This window comes from Sciurus vulgaris (assembly GCF_902686455.1).
Source record: "Sciurus vulgaris genome assembly, chromosome: 14".
Classification (NCBI taxonomy): Eukaryota; Metazoa; Chordata; class Mammalia; order Rodentia; family Sciuridae; genus Sciurus; species Sciurus vulgaris.
Window position 1 is genome coordinate 23,782,864 of NC_136475.1, and position 25,969 is coordinate 23,808,832.

The window sequence follows — 25,969 nt, forward strand, 5'->3', positions numbered from 1 at the left end:
CATAGTTCTTCAAGAGATTGTGTTTTTTTGGATGATTTTGGTCCTTTGCATTTTCATATAAGCTTTACAATAAACATCACATTATGTGCACACACATGTAATCCTGCTGGAATTCTGAATGTATATACACTGAATCTGTAGATCAATTTGGGAAGAACTTGAGTTATAAGAAATAATAAACAGGTAGAAAGACATAAAAGGACAAGGAAACCCCTCTTTGGAGAGGCTTCTTATCGGGAAAAACTGATATTGTTACGAAAGTGAGTCTTAGAACCCATATATAACCCTTGGTTTATTTAGATTTTCAATTTCTTTCAAAAATATTTTGTAGTTCTTTCTGTAAAGGTGACAACCTTGAGTTAACTTTATTTCTAGTTATTTGTTCTTGTACTTTTATAAATCACAATTCTTTAAAATTTCAGTTTTTGTTTGTTGTTAAACTATGGAAGCATACTTGTTTGAATATTGACTTTGTACCCAGTAACTTGATTAAATTATTAATAACTTTCTACTTCCATTTTTCTATGTACATATCATCTATGAAAAATTATTCATTTCTACTCCATACTAGTTCCTCCGAACAAATCCTAAAAACCACAATAATTTGAAACTATGCAATGCGTAGTTTTAGTTATAAATTCAATAAAAAGTTGCTAGTGAATTCAATTTCCTTTCTACCTCTTGATTTATTCTCAGCTACTTTGGCTGGACCACCACCCCTACATTTCCTTCCAGTGCAGTGCGAAAGACCTCCCCTCCAAAGGTCCCAGCTGCAAAAGCGCGCGCAACCAGACCTTGGAGGCTCCGCCCTTCATACAGACGCAGCCAATCAGTGGCAGCCTCTCGTGCGCGCCCCACCGGCCAAAATGGCGGCGGCCGTTGGCGCGGGGTCTGGATTTTAGTGCCGTTGCTCTGCTCCTTCCGTTGCAAAATGTGAAAGAAACGTCTGGTGGAGTGGGGAGGGGGTCGTAGGAATGAGTCGGCGAAGAAAATATGGGGACAGCTCTGCCCCGAAGAACACGCCGCGCACAACGGCGGCGAGCGAGGAATGCAGCTCGGTGGTCGAGCCAGGGAGCAGGCGGCTGAGGTCGGCCCGCCGCTCGGTTCTCCGCGTGGCCGGGGAGGGCCCTCCCGGGCCGACGTGGCAGCAAGAGCAGCGTCCAGCAGTCGCTTCGGGCATTAACAGTAACCCCGAGGGTGAGACGTGGGCAGCGCTGCTGGCCCGCCTTCGGCGCTGCAGCTCCACAGCCCAGCCATTAACAGGAAAATCGGGGGTGGATGGGGGTGGAGTCCGGCAGCGTGCTTTCTTTCTGTGGGCCTCTCCCCAGGCGGGTCCAAAAGTAACCCTACACCGCTCCCCCACGTCTTTGGACCCCGAGTGTGAGCGCGGCTCTGCCAGTCTGGACCGCCCCGACCCCGGAATGGGTGCTGTGGTTTACCTGTTTGCCGGTGGACTGCTAGTTTCTAGGCTGCCCTGCAGTCAGCAATGGCGAAATTGGAGAATGAGGCGCCAGACTATTGCTTGCAGCGTGTTCCCTGGGGAATTATTCCCCTTAAACTTTTGTTTTTTTGCCCTGGCTTGCTTGAGAGAAGGGGCTGTATGAAAAGCCGAGGCTTGTCTCACCCACGCCTGGCTGATGCCTGGCATCATTTTGAAGAAACCGGAAGTTGCTGGCAGTAACATCCCTTAGTGTACTAAAGGAAGGACCCCTTCCAATCTTACCAGTTTTTGGTTGTTCCACTTTGAAAGACTCATTAATAACTCTAGTTAGAGAAAAATAATATGTAAGCCTTTTTCTAGAGCATGTTCTTAAAATACAGCGTTTGTTATCTTGCATTGTCATTAATTTACAACCATAAAGCAACTCGGGAATCAACACACCCAAATCATAAAAAGTTGAGTGATGGTAGACAAAACTTCCCAAGAAATGGATCACGATTTTTTTTTTCTTTTAATAATTAATGGAGTTTGTATAGAACTGGTGAAAAGCAGCTAAAAGACTTTTACTGAAATTTCTGTTGGGATACACTTGATTTGGGAAATGTATCTGTAAGTTACAAGTGGTTCCCCAGATTCTGCCATGCCCAGTCGTAATGAATAGAGAAACTAGGTTATACCCTATTATACATTTATAGAGGTACCAGAATACCTAAAGATTCTTGCTGTTTATAGTGTTAAGTTTATGAAGTCTTAATCATAATTTTTATGCCATTTTAATTTTGGTTAAAGTAATATTAGAAAATTTTATATTGTGACTATTAAAAGTAAACTTATTTCTGATATTATGAAATAAAACAATGCTTTAACATGAAACAATTGTTATTTAATAATATTTTATATAGAAAGGTATGAAACACCAAGGAGAGTGCTGAAAATGGATTTGTTATCATGTACCTTCAGTTCTCCAAATGATCCAGATGGACAGAATGATATCTTTTGGGATCAGAATTCTCCAATGACAAAACAGTTAGGTAATTTGTTATTAACATTTTTATGTGGATAGATATTTGATAAATTGTTAAGATTTAACTATAAAATTTTAGGTAACATCATGAACTTTTAAACAGCAGGTGTTTTTTGAGAATTTATGTGATTTTTATCTCTAATATGTATGTGATGTCTGCATATTTCTAAGCCATACTAATTCATTTTTTAAAAATGATGGTTTTTAAATTAAGTTTTTTGGTTTAGAATTTATAAAATATCTTTGTTTCTTTAGGTAAAGGAAAAAGAAAACAGATTTATACAACAGGTAGTGATGAGATTTCGGACATTGTTAATCGTATTGCTCCTCAGGTAAATATCAATAGTTTATTTTGAAATAATGGAAAATTTGTTCACCTAGTTCTTGTCCACTTCATTTATATGAAAAATGTTTTGTCCTTTATTCTTTTCCAAATACGGCAGCAAAGATAATTTCTTTTCTATTTCTAAAACGCATGTTTTGAAAAAAGGAACGTGGTATAAAATTGGTAATATAGTCATCCCTCAGTGTCCATGGGGTATTGGTTCTAGGAACTTCCCATAGATACCAAATCTTTAGATACTAAAGTCCCATATGTAAAATGGTGTACTATCACATATAACATTTGTATATCCTTCCGTTCACTTCTTTTTCCTTCTTTCTCCTTTCCTGCCCTTGGTTCTCACACTTCCTAGGTGCGTATTCTACCACCGAGCTGAACCCTCTAGCCACTTCTAAATTCCTTAAATCACCTCTAGGTTGCTTATACCTAATACCACATATATAGTTGTTACACTGTATTGTTAAAGACTAATGACAAGAAAAAAGTCTGTGCTACTATTTTGTACAAATGCAGGGTTTTTTCCCCAAACATTTTCAGTCTGCAGTTGGTCAGATCCCTGGTTGTAGAATCTGCAGATACAGAGAGCTAACTGTGTATATTTTCCTAAACATATATTTTATGTTTTGTTGGGTTTTTTTTGACTAGTAATTTTTGACCAGAGCTTGGTTTGTATTTGTCTTTAATGTTGTGTTTAACAATATCTGGCATCAGTTTTCAAGTTACTAGACTAATAAAATAAGACAATATACATTTTACCTTTTGTGATATTTTCGCTTTTTGTTATTCGTTGACAGTCTATAGTACAAATCTATAGCATTATTTACAAATCTATACTATTTGCTTTCAATCTATAGTATAGCTTTTCCCCATTGAAATTTCTCTTCATAATATTCCCTGTCTTATAAGATCATTGAGAAACAATTTAAAAGTGGAAAGAGGACTGGATTTAAATTTAGTCCTCATTCAGCCTCTTACATGCTATGTGACCCTAACCAAGTCATTTAAACTCTACAACCTCCCTTTTGCCATAAACAAAATTATTGCTTGTCTTGCTCTCTTCATTGAATCATTATGAAAATTTAATTAGATAAAAATTATTTATAAATTAGGACACTATAAATGTAAGATATTAATTATGATTGTTTATTTACTGTAAAAGAACCATATTCAAGAGTTTTTTTTTATTTCAATTCTTAAACTGCTTGAGTGCAATAGAAATATAAGTTTAAGTCATTTGACAAAAATTATCCAATAACTAATATTTATCATATCAGTCCTATTGCTATTACTAAGAAGTGTGGACCCAATACACTGAACTTTAACAACATTAAAATCGAAAGATCATTCACTTTTTGCTGTGTCTTCTCTGAAGGAATTGTATTTTTGTTCCTAACTTCTCCTGAATAGTTACTGTATGTTGACCACAGACAATAGATGGCACTGGCCCAATATGTGGTTATCAGGAATCACCATCATCTAGGTAGAGAAGACAGGAAATAATTTTTTTCTTAGCAGCTATAAAATATCCAAAATTACAGCTAGCACAGTCAAAACAACTCTGTTGCTACTAGTTCTACATTCCACATATGGCATGTCATAGAAATTTATTTTACCTACAGTTCATTAGTTAAATAGCATTTGTGCCACAATACTACTTACTCCATAAGTTAACAATAGATCTTCATTAATTGTGGGTTTCACATGAAAGAAGCATAATAAAATGTGTTTGGGCTGGCCAGCCTAAATAGTTATAAAAAGATAGTTGAGTAAATTATTGGATCCTTTACCTAAATAGGCTGGAAATAATAGCTCACCATAAAGAAATGGCAATATTACACAAGTGGTAACTTGTGTAAAAGAAAAACTACAGTGAAATTAGTTGCTTATAAATATTACCCTCTTCAACTGAGCACTTTTAAAGCATATAAATCTTTGATAACATCAATGTCTCTTTAAAAACTTGTCATGTTCTCATAATGACAAATCTTTATGTTCTTTATTTTTAGGTAAGTTATCCTGAAATCATTATTTAATTTCCCACTAACGTTTTTTAGAGATGACTTTTGTTTTAAATTTGCTCTTCATTTTAATTAGTCATTTTGCTTTCTGCAGCATTAACTTTTTATACAGTACTGTTAGTGGATGGTGTATATCTTCTCTATTATTTATACAACTTTACACGGCATATTCTTTAGGATGAACTGAAGTAATGTGTTTAGAGCACCTAGATTGTATTTGTGAATCAGTAAGTTATTTAATTATTAATGATAAATTTAAAGTGTAATACTTAGAAATAGTACACAAACATAAAAAGGACTTCTGATATGGAAGGCCGAGTAGTGACACATACACTTTTCATAATTTAATTCCTGAAAATTAAATGAATTTAAAATTGGTAAGTGAGCAGTTCACAATTAAATCATTAAGAATATTATTTTCCTTAAATTCAAGATTGTGAAAACAAAATGGGAAATACTGAGTCCAAAAGTAACATTGATTTCCTAATTTGCAAAGCTAAAGTCAGGTAGGTTCAAGTGCCTATTCAGAAAATTGCTTATTGATTCATTGAATATTTTAAAATACCAAATTATAGGGTTGCTGTCAAATTACTTACAAATAAAATAAGCATTTTCTTGTGTCTAGCACTGTACTAGATATATACTAAGCTATCATAGGAAGGCTCCTTGTCTTTGAGTACCTTATAATGTAACCATAAGACTTTCTTTTTAACTTGTGTGATGGTTACTTGTGTTCATTCTAGTTACCCTAAAAATATAGTAAAGCCTGGCTATCAATTTGATTTATCAGTTTAGTTAGCAATTAATATAAAGCTCATTCTCTTTTTGTTTGACCAAATGACTAAAATGTAAAGCAAATTATTCAGATTTAAAATTACTTTTCCTAGATTTTATCCTGCTTAAAGTTTTTCTGTGTTCTCTACTTACTGTTTGTTCTTATCCCTAGCTCATTTTTAGCATTAATTCTGACCTTGCTCTTATCTCTTACTTAATTCTGACATTAATTCTAAGGTTCTCAATTTCAGTCAACAGAAATTGACCAACTTTAGACAAAGAATAACAGGGATAAGGAAGATTTGGACAATTAGATATTATAGAAAGAAATCCCCTATGTATCTCTTCATTTTTAATTGTGATAATACTACCACAGTTTGCTGCTTTTTAATAACAAAGATCTTTTTTAATGAGGATCTTACAAGCTGAACTTTATCATCGGTTTTCTTTTAATCAAAATATGCTTTTACATGCACATATTAAATATACATTTGACAATTTACTTCTTAAAAAATAATTTTAAAAATATCAAATTCTTGTGAAAATTTTCACTCTCTGGAACATAAATGGATCACTTCTTGTAATTTGTTATTGCCATTCCCCAATTTCTCATTGTCCTTGGGTTTGTTGAGTAACTTTCACTTCACAAGAATTTATTGCTCTAGGAAAATAATTCAAAGTAGTTAGTTTTCATTTTTCTTGTTTTCTCCTTTCTTGCTTGTGCACATGCACACTCTCTTTTCTGTTTGTGTGTGAGTGTGCACACCTTCACACCTCTCTTTTCCTCCCTCTGCCAAAGGATGAGAAGCCAACAACAAACTCCATGCTGGGCATGTGGATTGGTGCATCTGCTATTCCTTGTACTCCCAATGTAGCAAAAGAAAAATCAAGAGTAAAAATCAGCTGTACAAAGTGAGTTCAGACTCTTTAGCTTTTCTAAGATTCAATGAAGAAAATATTTTTAATGTTTTGTTTTTGTGAACATATAAAAATCGCTAATAAAATTTCTTTAGTTTTGACATAAAATTTTGGAGTTAAAATAATTTTGGAGTTTTAACTAAATAACAGTTATCCTTAATGACAATTGAATATTTATAATTACTTAGGATATTTCTTAATATAAATTTTTAATGTTGTTTGATAGGTTAAAAACACAAAATCGAGAAAGAGAACTTATGAAATTGGCTAAACAATTTGATAAAAATATGGAAGAGCTAGATGTGATTCAAGAGCAAAACAAGAGGAATCATGATTTTATCCAGGCAATTTCAGAAACAGAGGCTTTACATAATTATAATGATTGTGTGCAGATGCATCCATTACATGATATGGTTCCAAAAATAGATAATGCTATAATAAAGACACCAATGAAAGGAAACACCAGGATATCTGTGGCAAATGATCAAAACAGCAGTCAGAAGCCATTTGACCAAAATGCTGAAGCAGCCTTTAATGCCATTTTTGATGGTTCTACCCAGAACTGCAGTGGACGGTTAAGCCAAGATCTGTCAGACGCTTCTCTGAATACTAGCAAAAATGCTTTGAAAGAGGAGAAAATCATTACTAATGGTACTGTGGTCACTGAAGAACTGCCAAGTAAAATCCCAGATTTACTTTATCCACGAGTAGATCCTCCCATAATGACAAAATCATGTGTGACTCCCTATAATAAAGAGCCAGAAGCTTCTAGTAAGCACATTGGTACATTTACTACCAGTGATTTTGAGGATGATTGGGAAAGAGTGCTAAGTAATGAACCTTTTGTTATGCAAAATGTTGAAATGCTTGAACTTCTCCCCTCTAGAACTGCCCAGATTACTGATCATAAGGGAATTTATACCTTTATTAGTAAAAATGATGAAAGTATATCAAGAACAAATAAAAGTCTAGATGCCAAGTTAGGAGATTCAAAAATATTACGAGATCTTCCTGCAAAAAAACATAACAGAGAACCAATAGATACTGGAAAATACAGATTTTTGTCAAATCCAAATGATAAGTCAAGCCAGTTATCATCCACTGGAAATAAAATGAAATTTGGGAAATCATTCAGTAAAATTGTTATTCAAGACAAAACTCAAGATTGTACAGTTGCATCTACTCTGACAAAAGTAAAAGAAGATATCCCTATGAACTTTACTTCTAATGTAAATACTTCTGAAAAGAAGTCTGCTTTGAACACAAAACTTTCTAGTGAACAAAAAAATAAGCTCATTTTTGATCAGTCTTTCAAAGCACCTGTTAATATTGATCCTTTTGACACTTCAACTTTGGACCGTGAAACAATTGTTAATAAAACAGATCAGACTAGTGCATCAAAGTTAGGTTCTTTTTTTGATGATTGGAATGATCCATCGCTTGCCAATGAAATTATTAAAGCATGTCATCAATTAGAGACTTCTTGGGAAGCAGATGATGTAGATGATGATTTGTTATATCAAGCATGTGATGACATTGAAAGACTAACTCAGCAACAGGACATTTTAAAGGACAGCAAAACATCAGAAAGTATCCTTGAGATCAATAATAGTTCCAAACATGGAGCCAAAAATATGTCTACTATATCTAAACAAGGAAGTCAGTTGGCACAATCAAATCATTTGAATCTGGGCAGCATTACGGTACAGGCATCTTCCTTGACAGATAGAACACAAATAAATAAATCAGTGAAGATGGAGAAAAGGGAAATGAGTAGAAATTCTCCAGATTTTTTGGGTACTACAACAAACTTGACTGTGTTCTCTAAGAACTCAAATTGTCAGATGAATAATCTGCATGTGAATAACAGTGATGTTCCAATACGAGCACACAGTTCCAGATCAGTTTTTATAGGAAGTTCAAGTCTGAATGTGAGTTCAAATCAAATGAGCACAGTAATTGCTACTAATAAGAAACTGAATACTCGGCAACCTTCCCATAGGGCCCAAACAGATGAAGCACAAAGTGAGCTTAACAAAGCAGTTAGATTTTCCAAGTATACTTTTACAAAGACAAAAAATCCTCAGATTCTTTCTCAGCTTAATCAAAATTGTGTAGAAAGAAGTTTGACCGTCTCCAAAATTATACAGGGTTTTGAGAAAAAGAAAACTGTCAACTCATTACTTGAGGAAGCTGATCAGCAAAAGTCTTTGGTAAAAATTTCTGAATCTTTGAAACAATCTTCAAAAGGTATGTATGAAATAGTTTCCTTTTAAAAACAGCAAAACTAGTTATTTATTGTTTTGTAGGTTGTATATGAGGTAAAATTATGGTTTTTAACTAGAATTCTTAAAGTGATTCTTAAAATTAATTTTGCTAAATACATGAAATATAGGTGGTTTACTTTTCAGAAGATTACATTGGATTCTTTCTCAGCACTTATCATGATCAGCATATAGTAGGTACCCTGTTGAACAGTTTATGAATTATTTCTTAGAAAATCATACTTTCGAATGTATAGGTATAAAGTGTTAGGTTTAATGTTGTATTATTTAGTAAGCTATTTACTAAGTATTCATTGTTTTAGAACTTCTCCTACTTTTAGCAGAACAGTGATTAATAGTTGACATTTTGGAGCTTTCTACTTAAACACCTTTGCTAGTATAATATCTAATGTAGACTTCAGTGCTAGTTTTGATGATTAAAATGGTGATTAACTTACAAATAAGATATATCCTGTCATTTTCAATTCTTCATTTCCTCTTTTTCCCACCTCTTCATTCTGTCAAAAAGTTCCTTTGGTCATACCTTAAAAATTGTATCTACAGGGGCTAGGGCTGTGGCTCAATGGTGGAGCACATGCCTTGCACATGTGAGGCACTGGGTTTAACCCTTAGCACCACATAAACATAAAATAAATAAAGGGGGAAAAAATTATATCTACAAATGACCCATCTTTCTCACTCTCTGTCATTACCAATTTTCTCCAATACATTTTTTGACTAGATGACTACAGTTTTTTTAGATTTTCCCTTTCAATTCTAGTCTCCAAATAGCAGAATAGTCTTTAAAACCAGATAGGCAAACACGACATTTCTATGTATAAAATGAATTGTCGATGGCTACACATCGTATTTCAAATAAAGTCTTAACTTTGCACTGAGATCTAAAGGGTTCTGAATTATGTCTCCTTAACCTGCCTATTTATTAAGGTTCAGCTATACCAACTCTTCATTTTCTCGAACAGAATAAGTTCTTTCCTGGGCCAAGAACTTAGACTATGCTATTCCTTTGACATAACAACTCCTTTCCAACATTTGACCCCCACCATCTCACTCTTTCATTGTTTCAACATGTTTTAATTTCTTGCAGAGCACTTCCTTGAAGAGTCTATAACTGGGTCTTTTCTTGTATTCTACTGTTTCTTAATACTTTTATTCTTTTCATCAGCAGTTGGAATTAAATATTTAGTTTCTATAACACTTAGACCTACCACAGCATCTGGCACTTAGCACATGCCTAATCACTATCTGGATGAACATCATGCAGTATAATATAAAAAGCTTGTTATTTACTGATACTATTATATTTTCTATAAGGGAATACATCCAGCATTATCTATTTATGGTTCTTAATGCCCAGTACTCTTTCCTAGCTTCATGTTTTTACATAATCTGCTTTCTTCACCAAAAACAGCATCCTCCATACATACATGAAATCTACCTGTCCAGTTTCCATTTATCCTTTAATTTGCAGTGTGTTTCTACCTACCCAGAATGATTTAGATTTACTTTGTCTGGAATGCTAACTTCTTTTATAGCACTTATTATGCTGATTTGTAATTATAGATTTTCTCAATCACTCTCCCTCACTTGAAACTAACTTCAGGACTCATAATTTTATGTTGATCAGTGCTTATGAGTGAGTTTTTAGTTTCTTTTAACATTAGATCATTTTTATGTCATTTAGATTCTGAATAATGTTTTTGTTGGCATTACTGCTACAACTTTTCTATTTAAGTCACGCCCCCTCTTTTGTATTAGCTTATAATAGTAATCTGCTAGTTGCTTCAAAAAGGAAAAAAGAAAACAGTGGAAAGAAGGTGTTATGTGTATACATGTGCACACATTTAAATAGACAGAATTATATACCCACTATTTGACAACTTGCTTTTGCTTTTATTTAATATATTATATCCATCTTCTATTAGTACATGCAGATTTGCTTACGTGAACACGTGATGTGTTTTATGGATATACTATGATAACTGTTTGTCTACAGATGGAAATTTCGGTTGGTTGTAGTTTATTGTAATTATAAACAATAGTGAAACAATACTATAGTGAAACAATACTATAGTGAATATACTTAAATTTCTGCTTGCTTATTTGATTATGTCTGCTAATATTAAATAAGAATTTGAATTTTGATGGATCTCCAATTTTTTCTCCAAAATAATTGCATCAATTTATAGACTTATCAACACTGACAATGAGTATTTCTCCCTATTATAGCCCAAACTACCAGTAGGTACAACCATGCTTCAGAAATATACATTTACTTACATACAGTTATAATTTTAAAAACAAATATTTGAATTTTCCAAAATACCTACCTACCATCCTATCTGCATTTTTTTATGGATGGGTAATCTACCAGTTATCTTACCTTACCTATTCTTCTTGTAAGCTTATCCATAGTCTTTAATCTCTTGATTAGTATTGACCTTACTAATGTTTTCTGTTGTTTCTACTTCCTTCTACTTTGGTGTGTAGTAAGCTGCTCTCCAAGGAATGTCTTTGAAGCAAAACCCATTTAGTTCATGGATTTGAGACCAGATTTGGTAAACTATGGCTTGTCCAAATATAGCCTGCAGCCAATATTTATATAGCAAGCACATTAAAAATGGTTTTTACATTTTAAATGGTTGGGGGAAAAAAATCAAAAGAAGACTAGTATTTAATTATATTTGTAAATTGAAGTTCAGATTTCTTCTTGCATAAACAAAGTTTTATTTGAAAACAGCACATCATTTGTTTACACATTGTCTGAGTATTTTCATGGTACAATGCAGGATATTTTGTGCATTGTAATAAAGAGATCATATGGTTCTCAAAAATTAACATATTTGCTTCCTAACCCTATAGTGAAACAAAATTTTCTGACCCCTGTATTTTAAAATCAAATTTAAGAAGAGCCACTTTTACTTAGTACTTTGCAACTGTTTCACTTTGCAACTAGATTTTTAATATACATTGAGTTAAAAGAAGTCCTGATTTCAGGAAGTTATATTCTTTTCAGCCTTTGTGTATTATTAACTTGTTTTCCTTCCATCATTATACTCAGTTGAAAGTAAACTCTATGAGTGTATATTCTGAACTGTTGGTTTCATAGCTGTGAGACTAAAATATTAGCTAATTAGTCAATCTAATCATAAAGTATTTTTAAGTATTTTTTTAGAAATATGGTTCAGTCTGTTAGATAACTGGCTTGGGAAATAAAAGACATCAGAATTATCTTGGGGTATAAATATTTCTTACCCTAAATATCTTCTCCCAATTCACATTATACCAGGAAAGGAAGGTATATTTTGTGAAATACCTCCTTTAAATGTCAGTATATAAATATAGCTTATCTTAATAGTAAAATACATTATTTGAGATACGATATCTAATTTAATTCATCATATTTTTACTACTTTTCTATTTAAGTTTATATAATGTTTAAAATCCTTAAGATATATACATTTATAAGTATTTAAGATACGTACATTTATAAATTAGATATCATCCCTAAGAATTATTTGTTGGGTATTCAAAAAAAAGTTTTCAATCAAATTGAATTTTGTCACACTGAAGAAAAATGCCTCAAATAGCAACAAATCCATCAGTGCTTGATTTTTCTTTTCACATAGAGCACTGTATCTATATGTATATACTTGGAATTTTATATTTATTAGTTTAGTATCATTTAATAGCTATAGTAAATCGGGATAATAAAAAAGCAAAACTTAAAGCACATGTTCAAGATGACTTTATAAGTTACAAAATTAAGACATATTTTGTTTAATTTTTAGAGGAAGATGAGAAAAATAGGAAGTACTCTCCTGAAGAAATTCAGAGAAAAAGACAAGAAGCCCTGGTTCGAAGAATGGCCAAAGCACAGGCATCATCTGTAAATTCAACTCCCACTTAATTTCTTTAATGAAATACTGGTTTGAAGACTTATAGGTTATTAATAACTATCTATGATAGAAAATATTTTTTCTTAATTTCTCTGTGAGAAATTTAATTCTGACTTATAAAGCGTGGACTTCTACTTTATTATTTAATAAATCAGTGTTTGCAATGGTAAATGAAACCTTTCCTTGAGGATCTATATGAAAGTTTTGGAAAGTTAGCAATTATATACTAAGATTATACAAAGGAAATTGTAGTTATATTTTTAAATATTATGATTTTCAGATAGTCATCAAAAATATGTAATATACAAAAATATGTCTTCTAATACAGAGCTTCAGTTTACTAAGTTAAGTAGTCTATTTTGGTAGTTTTCAGTAACTATTGCTCAAGGTTTTTATACATCTCTGAATTTTAATTAATATTTTCATTTTCCTAGGAACGTGCTTGGTTTGAAAATAAACAACTTTGGTTTATTTTTAGGGAAATTATTATTTTCAATTCATACTTAGAAGTAGGCTTGAATTTTAATATTTCAACAATGTGATACAATTTGGAAACTTTCCACCATTAGGGAAAGTCTAGCTTAGAAAAAGGGAAGGAGTATATTAGCTCTATAAGTAAAATAGTATCATTAACATTTAGAACTGGCAGAAACTTCAGACATTGTCCAATTCAGCTTTATTTTATAGGTGAGAAAAATCAGTAGTTATTTTCAAAATCAGGGGCAAGTTAAAATTGTTCTTGTGTTAGAATGATTATTTTGGACACCTCGACAATTTTGCCATTTGCTTCAAAGTACTAGTGCATAAAACAACTTGAGGGAGCATTAATTATTTTATAGTACAAAAAACATAATTAAAAGCACATTAAGGACTATTTAATACAATGCGTATTGTTCCTTATTTTAAAGAATTAATTACTCTTTCCAGGATATAAGAATTAAAGTCTTTCTCTTTTTAGTTTTCCTGTAACTGCAATTTTCTTGTCAATTAATTAATTTTATTAATTTTGCTAATTGTTTCTTTCATTTTCTTCTTCCTTTCTTCCTTCTGTTTTGCTCATTTGGAATTTGCTGAGCCAGTAATATAAGTCTATCTAGAGTGTATAAGGCAATGAGGAAACTTCATTTTGTCATAATGGCTGTAGGAGACCTAAGGAAAGTTATAGATATGAAACACCTATCATGATATGGTATTCACCATTTCAGGTGTCTTAGACCTATGATGGTGTGGTATTTATTGCACTTCAGGTGTGTGTATCATTTTATAAATGATATTTTTACATATGAGGTGGAGTAACAGATTTTAAGTAACCTATATTATTTGTCTAAGAAAATATATGTAAAAAAGAACCTAAATTCTGGTAAGTTTCTATGTAAGAAAATGAAGGGAATCTTTTCCAAATTGGCTTCACTGTGATGACTGTATTTTGATTATCTCTATTTTTGCATCAATTCTTCCTGCTTGCTGCAGGACTCAACCTAATAAGTCTGTTTCTTTGAAACTCATACCTGACCACATTCACTGGAATTTCTGTGTGACTCTCTTTCTCTTTAAAAGGAAACTTTTTAACATTTTAGATGGGGGTGGGGGTGTATTGGCCCAGCACATCTGAACCTGAGCATGGTAGGGTTTCTAGGTTTACCTTTGCTGTTCAAACTTTTCTGCTTTCCTATCTTGGCTTTTCTTCTTTTAGCCATTGTTGGAAACACTAAGTGTTGAGTAGGCCATGAATGAGCAAAGGACTGCCTAGTTTGTCTGGCTTGGTTCTTTTTAGTCTCTAGGGAATGTGTCTCCATAAGGTGAAGGAGCAACTGGTAGGCTGGCAGCTTTATTCTAGTTCAAGCTCTGTTGCTGTTCCTTCATTGCAGAGTGGAACCTCTTATTATTCTTTTCCCATTCTAAATATAACCCTGATCCAAAAACACACAGACACAGTCAGTGGTATGTAGACATGAACCACACTGTGTAAAACACTGCCTTATATCAGTGTGCACTACCCTATTATAACTACTCTTTAACAAGAAGAGAGATACCTTATTCATCTTTAACTACTTGATACTAATATTTAGTGGTTACTCATGAAATTTTGAATGAATTTATTTAGACTCAGGTTGCAGAGATCTTTCTTGTCCCATCTAAATCAGGTTGACTCATTCCCTGATCTTTAGGGTTGGAAAATGATTCTAGGAACAAATTAAATTTAGTTTAACACTGATTGGTGTAAATGATAATTTATGTAGAATTCGAACCATGGTTTTTATGCTGTTGTGTTCATAATCACTTGTGCAATTTAAAAACAAAACACCAAACTTATCCTTGTGCCTTCTCTTATACCTCATAAATGAATAATATAGGGATTGATTTCAGGTGTGTGTCTTTAAAGATTATTGACTAGTAAATCATAATTGCTCAATGTTTTGTTTACCAGGAATGATTTTAAGCACTTTAACTGTATTATTTTGTGTCTCTGACAAGTCATTAATAAAGTAACAATTTTACCCCTATTTTAAAAATAGGGAAATTAAACAGATTAAATGACTTTCCCAAAATCACACAATTAGAAGGTAGAGCCGAAGTTTGAACCCCAGTACTGTGATTTTTTTTTTTTTTTTTTTGAACAGGTGAATTAGAGTTATAAGTCAGGAGTAGAAATGAGGCACAAATAGAAGCATGCAACACTCAAACAGAACCAAATTTGCTATTTTTGAAAAAAAAAAAAAAATAAGGCAATTGTGTGATTAGCCACTTCCTCAAAAACTTGTCAGAGGAGGGTAGGGAATGAGTCTTGTGGCAGAGCTAATGGGTGCCCCTGGGTTTTAGAATGATCTCTGGGGCTCTTTCAGAACCTGATTGAAGGCTCATAGCTGAGACTTCACAGTGAATACAGCCAGACCCTGCAGAATGGTGAAGCCCTGGGCACTGATTTTGGTGTACATCATGGGCTGAGATTCTGGCTCTGGTCTGGGTGGGAGCAAGAGAGGCCATAGGTGAAGGCAGCCTCCATGCACAAGCAGCATGTTGGTACCATTGGGTGTTCATGGGTCTTAGAAAGGAACTTTTCCTTAAACTTTAACTGGCTGTAGACATTGAAGCTAAAGCCCTCAATTACCGGGGACTGCAGTAGTTCAAAGGGAGCTTCCGGAGTCACCGGGTCAAGAAATGTTATGTAGGGTTAGCATAAGTATGAGAGGGGAAAAAAAATTGTGATCTTAGCTATTTAATATACTGTCATCTGTGGAAACAATTCATAAGAACTAATGATCTATGGAAACTATTTGAACAGGAAATAATTAAAGCATTTCAGGCATTTGTGCCAGAAATGAGTATCCTATAGGTATTTTAATTTTATAGCTCAGGACAATTTCTTTCCAATCCCAATTTCTATTTCCAATAACTACTGAGTTTTATGTGTTTGGATGGGTAAAGGTTGATTATATGAATGTACGGTTGCCTTTTTTTTTTTCATCCAACTATTAAAGAAAATAAGGAAATACATAAAATATATAGCTGTTTTTAAATGTCTTCATTTTATTTCATTGTTTTAGTATTAGCTCTGTGTGTTCCAGTTTTAATCAACTAAGGAAAACTTAATATCCTAGTGTAAGATAAGGCATATTTCAAGCTGCTAGTGAAACTCCAATCTGGGTAGTAAAATTATCGTTTCTGGTTAGTTGCACACTGTATAAAGTAGTGATATCACTTCAGAATGTTTTTGGCTATGTGGGTTCTTTGTATTCATATTTACCATATTAGAAATATTTATTGGTACATTTAGAAGTCTGAATTATCATGTTAATGGACATCCTTACAAAAAATATGTTTTCTAAAACAAATGAGTAAGAAAAATAGCATTGTTTATATTTTTGGCAAATCTTTTCATATTTGACTTTACAAAAGATAGCTAGATTCTCAAGTTTGTGCATTTAATTCATTTTAGTATGTTGTTACAATTAAATATTAGAAGAAAGTTCAGTCTCACACAGATATGTACTGTAGTTGGGAAAGGAAGAAGTATTGTAATAGTCTTTTCAGGTAATTGTGGATATTCTTTGAAACATGTCAGTTTCTTAAGTTAGTTCTAAATGGAATAACAGAAACCACACATACCCTTCTTGGTGAACCAACCAAATGGGGCTGGGGGCAGGGGGGTACTATGTGAGAAAGTGGATTTCAGGACACTAAATATCAAACAATTAGGGAAGTAATGGGTCTATATAAATGAATGATTAGCACTGGAAATAAGAACATGGTCCCCAACAACACTTCAAAATTCCTGTTTATACAGTGCATTAGGGTTCTCTAGAGGACTGGAACCAATGGAATATACATATAATTATAAAAGGATTTTTATTAGATTGACTTATATGATTAGAGCCTGGATAGTCCCACAGTGGCTGTCTGCAAATTAAAGAGTCAGAGAAACCAATAGTCCAAGAAGTAAGAAGCCTCACAAGAGAGATCAAGGATGCAGCCACTGTCCTAGGCTGAAGGCCTAACAGCTCCCTGGAGAGTCACTGGGTGAGTCCAGTTCAAAGACTGAAGAAGCTGAAGTCTGATATCAGCAGGTGATGGCAGCACCGAAAACACCTGCTCAAGAATTGCACTTTCACCAGGGGGCAAGCCTTCTGTTCCATCCAAGGATAGACCTTCTCATTTGCTGACCCACATGCCAAGTCATCTATGCAAAGACCCTCATAGACATCCAGAAGTGTGCTTTACCAATTTTCTAGGCATAAGTCTAGTTAAATTAACAACACAGATTAACCATCAGACAAAGTATGTTAACCAAATAATTATATAAAATGCCACCTTTTCAGCTTGCTCAGTCCACAGGTCACAACACGATAAATGAATCATGATGAGTGACCAATTATGTCACTTCTTTCAAAATCTGCCAGTGATTAGTTACTGCCTATATATAGTTCAGTCCATACACTGAATGCAAAATGTGTGTACTTTTGTTTATTTCCTGTAAGACACTCATTTTTGACATGTTAGGAAAATAGATAATTGAAATAAACAGTGAAGAAAGTGCAACAAAAAAATGTACTCACATTGGAAGTGAAAACAAAGTCCACTATAAGTGGAGTTGGAGAAGAAATAACTTGTTGAGAATGCTAGCACGTTTGAAAGGACTGAACAGAGACACTTAACAAGGGCAAACATGAATGGGAAAAGTGGTTGTGATAAAAAGAATGAAGATGTCCCAGAGGAGATGACACTGGCAAAAAGAACTTCACTTTGGAGAAAGTCTCCTCAATTTAATGTTATTAAAAGTACAAAGTTTAAAATGTTGGAAGATGATCCAAACTTGGAAAGGAGTACAACTCAGTGGCATAAAGAGATGCTTCTTTTTATTTTTTATTTACAGACTGCATTTTGATTCATTGTACACAAATGTGTCACATCATTTTGTTTCTATGGTTGTGCACGATGTAGATTCATACCTTTCGTGTAATCATACATGTACATAGGGTAATGATGTCTGTCTTATTCCACCATCTTTCATGCCCCAATCCCTTTTCATTTCCATTTACATAATCCAAGTGAGAGAAGAGATGCTGCTTTATTGTAAGTTATGAGACAAAGAAAGGCAAGTCCTGTCCAAATTAATTTTTTTCAAAAAGGATTATTCTCATCATTTCTGATGTTTTATATACTATTTTCCTGGTTTTTAAAAAAATTATACATTCACTACTGACAGAGCTTTTTTTTGAAAAACATTTTTTAAAAAGTCAGAACAACTGTAAATTTTCTCATATATATTAGGGTTACTTTATGTAGTTTCAGCTTTCATGATCATTTCTATGGTCCTGCATTCCCATGCAAAGCATGAGCTGTCTATACATGGTAACCTTTTTATACTTTGCTTGAAATAGTACAATATAAGTCTATGAAAATAGACTGCATAGAATGATAAATTGATAATGCATATTGGAAACCCTAAAGCAATTACTAAAATAACAAAATACAGTTATAACTAGTAATCTAGTATGGAAAAATAGAAACAGTTCTAGAAGAAGAGGAAAAGGGGAGGAGGAAGAAAAAAAGGAACAAGCAGAAAAACCCATAGTAATATGATAGAATTTACCCTATCAATTACATATAAGGTAAATAGTCTAAACATTTCAAATAAAATTCAAAAATAGGATTTTTTTAAAGACCCAATTATAGTCACACTCTGCTTATTGATGAGGATATGTTCTCTGGATGCCTCAAGTGATATAATAATTGTGTGAATGTCATAGAGTACGTGCACAGAATAAGATGGCTATGATGTCATTAGGTGATAAAATCTTACAGGACAACCATCAAATCATTGTGTGTAGTCCCTTACTGACTATATGTTGCATGACTGTATGCAGTCTACAAATACACTTTATAAGCACAAAGTAGGTTAAACTTAAAAGATGGTAAAGACTCATGCTGACACTAGCCAAAAGAAATATTGACTGGCTTTATTAATTTTATACAAACTAAATTTTATACCAAGATTTTTGAGATGAAAGTGATGTCACAATGATAAAGTAGTGAATCAAATTTTTATGCACCTTTTTTATGACAGCTTCAATACACATGAAATGGACATTGGTAACTGAAAAGAGAAATGGACAAGTCCCTAATTGTAATCTGAAAAATAGGTAGGAAATCAGCAAAGGTAAAATAAACAATACTATAGTACAACATGATATGACAGAACACTCCACACCCAACAACAGAATACACATATACAACATTTGTCAAAATAGACCATACTTTGGACAATAAAATAAATCTCAATTTAGAAAAGTCATTAAAAACGTTTTGTGATTTCAATGGAATTAAATTAGAAATCAATAAGAAGGATCCCTAGAAAATTCTCAAATGATATCTCTAGATCACTATGAACAAAAAAATTAAGCAATTTTAAAATGAATGAAAATGGAAACAACACGAGTTGAGGTGTTGCAGCTAAACAAGTAGTTAGGGGAGTACACATTGAAAAATAAGTCTTCTAGTTGATCTCAGCTCTAAGAAACTAGAAAAAGGGAAAAATCAAAGAAAGTAGAAGAAATAAAGTCCAAAGCTGATTTGATTAAACACCAAAAAGGGGAGGGAAAGCAGGAATCAGTGATTTCAAGTAAAAGTCATGAAAATCATTCAAAGTCAGTAATGAGACATTAAAAGCCTACAAATTTTCAATGTCAAGAATAAGAGAAATAACATCACCATAGATTGCAAAGAAAGGATGATAAGGTAAAATTATGAATAATATTCACCAACAAATTCAACAATGTAGATGAAATGGAAAGTTTCTTCAAAGTCACAAATTACCAACATTCACTCAAGAGAAATAGCTAACAAACCAATGTTGCTTAAACTGATGTCTTAAAACACCTTCATGTAAAGATATTTTAAGCTTTCCTAGTGTATTTTACCAAACATATTGGGCAAAATGTTTTCAATTCTACATAATCTCCAGAGGTGGAGAAGATAGGTTTTTTGTTTTTTTTTTTTTTTTTTTAATTCTGAAGTGAGCATTACATTGATATGCAAATCTAAAAAGGGATTAAAACTTCAGAAAATATTCTTCATTAAGTGCAAAATTTGCTAAATGAAAATTTAGCAAATCATATCCAACATTATATAAAATGAATAAAGCATCATGTTCAAAAAGGCAAAAGTTTGTTAACCATAACTGACAAATATTGTTTAATTACAAGAAAACAGGGTTTTAACTTGAAAATTAACCACTGGATTTCAGTATATTAACAAAGAAAAGTTTTATAATTATCTAATACAATAGAAGGGAACTTCTCCCCCTTGTATGATTTTTTTTGATTCCTTGTTATTTTTAATGTATTAGGCCAATTATACGTTTTTTCATTTCTGAGTATGGAAATAGTTGATACTGTTCCTAAATATTGATGAATATCTGACAATGGAAAAGCATATTAAAGAAGTGAGGAAAAGACAGGAAATAAGCTATGGGAATATTCCTCCAAATTAAAAGAAAAACTGCAGACTTATTTTCTATACTCTTATATTGATTGATAATAGTAATGGAATAGGATTTTTATTTTTGTTTGTTATTGTCTTCAAATGTGAGAAACTTTTATGCTTGTTCAGACTTTATGAATATAGCCCCAGGGTCTATTGCTATATAACATCCATCCAAACTTTCCTTTCTGAGGAGAGTTATGTCCAGTTGCAGCTTATTCTGAACAGTTATTCTGTCACATAATGGAAGAAACAAAGAATATTTTTCCTTACTTGATACCGTAGTTCATATTTGGATAAAACGTGCTGATAGATGGTATATGAAGCATTTGTTCCTTCTCTCATTGTCTTCAACCTGCTAGGGATTTATAACAGTTAATATGAAGCTTTCAAAGAGTATGCCCTTTATAAATAGTTCATCAGTGAACTAGCATTGGAATTAAAAATTTTCAGTCTTCTACTTGATTTTGTACTAGATCACCATGTAAGTAGGTTTGAAATTCTCCTTAATGTAAATATTGCACGTTTTTAGAAAAGATTATAATCAAAGATATTCTTGAGCCAGGCACGATGTTGCATGCCTGTAATCCCAGTGGCTCAGGAGGCTGAGGCAGAAGTTGTTCAAAGCCTACCTCAGCAAAAGGAAGGTGCTAAGCAACTCAGTGAGACCCTGTCTCTAAATAAAAACTACAAAATAGGGCTGGAGATGTGGTTCAGTGGTTGAGTGGCCCTGTGTTCAATCCCTCATACCCCCAAAGACTCTTGAATTGTCATCTACTAAGTAGATATTGAGAAGTATTTGGAATATGCAATAAATAAAATTATTTCATCAATAATTTGGTTCTGGATGGGGCGATCCAAGATGGCGGTCTAGAGGGTGACTGCATCTCCAGTCGCTCCAGAACCCAGGATTCAAGAAGGGGAGACATTGAGAGACTCAGACTAAAACAGAGCCACAGGGTGAGTCTCCGCCACCGGGTGAAGCTCAGCATGGGGAGCAGGCCCGGATAGGGGTGGATTATCAGAGCAGGGCAGGGCAGGTAGAGTCTTCCCCAGGTAGCCCTGCACACTCTGGCGGTGGGCTCCTCCCACACGGCCAGCTTCTCCAGCTTCTCGGAGCAGGGCCCCCAGTGAGAGCCTTTCTGCACAAAACCAGCTTCAAGTCACGGAGCCAGCGGCAAGCTCTGGCCCACAGGCACCTTCAAGGACCAGGACAGGGCAGCCAGGGACTTCCCCAAGCAGCCCTGCTCCCTCCGGTGGCAGGCTCCTTTCACGGCCAGGTTCTCGGCCAGCTTCTCGGAGCAGACTGCCCAGTGAGAGCCTTTCCGCACAGAGCCAGCTCCAAGCCCTGGAACCAGTAGCGGGCTAGGGGCAGCTTTCTTCGGAAGCACTGCATTATCAAGTTCCTCCAAGACTTCAGGCTACTAAAGGCTGGGAGGCGATATACTGGAAATCTACAGGGACACTATAAGCCAATAGAGGAAATCTGCAATATCTCAGAGTCCCACTGACATCTGACCAATATAAGAAAACAAGGGAATAAAATGTCCCAAACAAACCTAGATACTATATCAATAAAACCCAATGACAGCACAGCAGAAGAAATGTCAGAAAGGGAGTTCAGAATGTACATAATTAAAACAATCAGGGAAACAAACAAGGAGATGAAAGAGCAAATGCAGGCATTGAAGGAGGAGATGAAAGAGCAAATGCAGGCATTAAATGATCGCACCAATCAACAGTTAAAGACCAAATATGGGAAGCAAGAGATCATTCCAATAAAGGGTTAGGGATACTGGGAAAAAAAAAAAAAAAAAAAGGAATCCTTGAAATGAAGGAAACAATAAACCAATTTAAAAACTCCATAGAAAGCATAACCAATAGGATAGAACACCTGGAAGACAGAACCTCAGACATTGAAGACAAAATATTTAATCTTGAAAATAAAGTTGACCAAACAGAGAAGATGGTAAGAAATCATGAACAGAATCTACAAGAATTATGGGATATCATGAAAAGGCCAAATTTAAGAATTATTGGGATTGAGGAAGACTTAGAGAAACAAACCAAAGGAATGAACAATCTATCCAATGAAATGATATCAGAAAATTTCCCAAATCTGAAGAATGAAATGGAAAACCAAGTACAAGAGGCTTCTAGGACTCCAAATATACAAAATTACAACAGACCCACACCAAGGCACATTATTATGAAAATACCTAACATACAAAATAAAGACAGAATTTTAAAGGCTGCAAGAGAAAAGAATCAAATTACATTCAGGGGGAAATCAATAAGAATATCAGCAGATTTTTCAATCCAGACCCTAAAAGCTAGAAGGGCCTGGAACAACATTTACCAAGCCCTGAAAGAAAATGGATGCCAACCAAGAATCTTATACCCAGCAAAACTTACTTTCAGATTTGACAATGAAATAAGATCCTCCCATGAAAAACAAAAGCTAAAGTAATTTACAAAAAGAAAGCTGGCATTACAGAACATTCTCAGCAAAATATTCCATGAGGAAGAGATGAAAAACAATGATGCAAATCAGCAACGGGGGGAACTAGCCGAAAAGAATAGCCAAATAAAGGAGAAACCAAATCATGTCAAAAAACAAAAATGAGTCAAATGACTGGGAATAAAAATCATATCACAATAATAACCCTGAATGTTAACGGCCTGAACTCATCAATCAAAAGACATAGACTGGCAGATTGGATTAAAAAGAAAAATCCAACAATATGCTGCCTGCAAGAGACTCATCTCATAGAAAGAGATACCCATAGACTAAAGGTGAAAGGATGGAAAAAAATATACCATGCACACAGACACAGCAAAAAAAGCTGGAGTATCCATGCTCATTTCAAGATAATGTGGACTTCAAGCCAAACTAGTCAGAAGGGATAAAGAAGGACATTACATACTGCTTAAGGGAAGCATAAGTCAGCAAGACATAACGATCATAAATATCTATGCCCCGAACATTGGCTCATCCATGTACGTCAAACAAATCCTTCTCAATTTCGAGAAATCAAATAGACCACAAGACAATAATACTAGGCGATTTTAACACACTCTCTCTACTACTGGATAGATCTTCCAAACAAAAATTGAATAAAGAAACCATAGATCTCAATAACACAATCAACAATTTAGACTTAACTGACTTATATAGAATATACCATCCAACAAAGACGAAAACACTTTTCTTCTCAGCAGCACATGGATCCTTCTCTAAATAGACCATATTTTATGCACAAAGGCTACTGTTAGCAAATACAAGAGAGATGAGATACTAACTAGTATTCTATCAGATCATAAGGGATTGAAATTAGAAATAATGACAGAATAAAAAACAGAAATTTCTCCAATACCTGGAGATTAATAATACACTATTATATGATGAATGGATAACAGAAGACACCAGGAAGGGAAATAAAAAAATTCTTAGAAGTAGAACAAGGAAAAAAGACATATCATATCAAAATCGCTGGGACACTATGAAGCAGTCCTTAGAGGAAGATTTATTTCATGGGGCGCATTCAACAAAAGAAGTAGAAATCAACAATAAATGACTTAACACTACAGCTCAAAGCCCTAGAAAAAGAAAGAGCAGACCAACACCAAAAGTAGTAGAAGACAGGAAGTAGTTAAAATCAGAGCAGAAATCAACGAAATGAAACAAAGAAACAGTCGGAAAAATTAACAAATAAATAGTTGGTTCTTTTGAAAAAAATAAACAAAATTGATAAACCGATAGCCACACTAACAAAAAGAAAGAGGGAAGAAACTCAAATTACTAAAATTTGAATGAACAAGGAAATATCAACAACAGACATGAGTGAAATACAAACATAATTAGAAGCTACTTTGAAAATCTATACCCCAACAAAAACAGAAAAACCTGGAAGACATCAACAAGTTTCTAGAGACATATGCATTACCTAAACTGAACGAGGAGGACATACACAACTTAAATAAATAAATTTCAAGCAATAAATAGAAGAGGTCATCAAAGCCTACCAACAAAGAAAAGTCCGGGGCCAGATGGGTTCTCAGCTGAGTTCTACAAACCTTTAAAGAAGAGCTCATTCCAATACTCCTCAAAGTATTCCATGAAATAGAAGAGGAGGGAACCCTCCCAAACTCATTCCATGAAGCCAATATCACCCTGATACCTAAACCAGACAGAGGACACATCAAGGAAAGAAAATTCAGACCAATATCCTTAATGACATCAACACAAAAATTCTCAACAAAAATTTTAGCAAATCACATACAAAAATATATTTAAAAGATAGTGGACCACGATCGAAGGGGTTTTATCCCAGGGATGCAAGGATGCAAGGTTGGTTCAACATCCGGAAATCAATAAATGTCATTCACCATATCAACAGACTTAAAGTTAGGAATCACATGATTATTTTGATAGATGCAGAGAAAGCATTCGAAAAAATACAGCATCCCTTCATGCTCAAAACACTAGAAAAAATTGGGGTAGTGGGAAGATTCCTTAACATTGTAAAGGCCATCTGTGCTAATCCCATGGGCAATATCATTCTAAATGGTGAAAAACTGAGAGCATTCCCCCTAAAAACTGGAACAAGGCAGGGATGCCCTCTTTCACCACTTCTATTCAACATCGTCCTTGAAACTCTAGCCAGAGCAATTAGACAGACCAACGAAATTAAAGGGATACGAATTGGAAAGGAAGAACTCAAACTATCCCTGATAGTTTGATCACAGATGACATGATCATATATTTAGAGGAACCTGGGAATTCCACCAGAAAACATTTAGAACTCATAAGTGAATTCAGTAAAGTAGCAGGTTACAAGATCAATGCTCATAAATCCAATGCATTTTTATACATAAGTGATGAATCTTCAGAAAGAGAAATTAGGAAAACTACCCCATTCACAATAGCCTCGAAAAAAATAAAATACTTGGGAATCAATCTCACAAAAGAGGTGAAAGACCTCTACAATGAGAACTACAGAACACTAAAGAAAGAAATAAAAGAAAACCTTAGAAGATTGAAAGATCTCCCATGTTCTTTTTTTTTTTTTAATTTTCTTTTTTTTCTTTTTTTTTTATTGTAAACAAATGGGATACATGTTGTTTCTCTCTTTGTACATGGCATAAAGGCATACCATTTGTGTAATCATAAATTTACATAGAGTAATGTTGTTTGATTCATTCTGTTATTTTTTCCCTTCCCCCCACCCCTCCCACCCCTCTTTACCCTCTATACAGTACTTCCTTCCTCCATACTTGCCCCCCT

General features: G+C 33.9%; 1 protein-coding gene across 2 annotated transcripts; it reads left to right on the top strand.

Moving 5' to 3' along the window:
* Positions 1 to 823: 823 nt before the first annotated feature.
* Positions 824 to 20,128, top strand: ETAA1 (ETAA1 activator of ATR kinase). Of its 2 annotated transcripts, XM_079111118.1 has the most exons (6): positions 824 to 1,197; positions 2,344 to 2,472; positions 2,721 to 2,797; positions 6,400 to 6,512; positions 6,745 to 8,768; positions 12,595 to 20,128. In XM_079111118.1, the coding sequence occupies exons 1-6, from the start codon at positions 975 to 977 to the stop codon at positions 12,711 to 12,713; spliced, it is 2,685 nt and encodes an 894-aa protein (XP_078967244.1). In that variant the 5' UTR covers positions 824 to 974; the 3' UTR covers positions 12,714 to 20,128. The 2 variants fall into 2 exon arrangements, with proteins under 2 accessions (XP_078967244.1, XP_078967245.1); XM_079111119.1 differs by lacking the exon at positions 824 to 1,197 and having other exon boundaries at positions 2,408 to 2,467.
* The last annotated feature ends 5,841 nt before the right edge of the window (positions 20,129 to 25,969 follow it).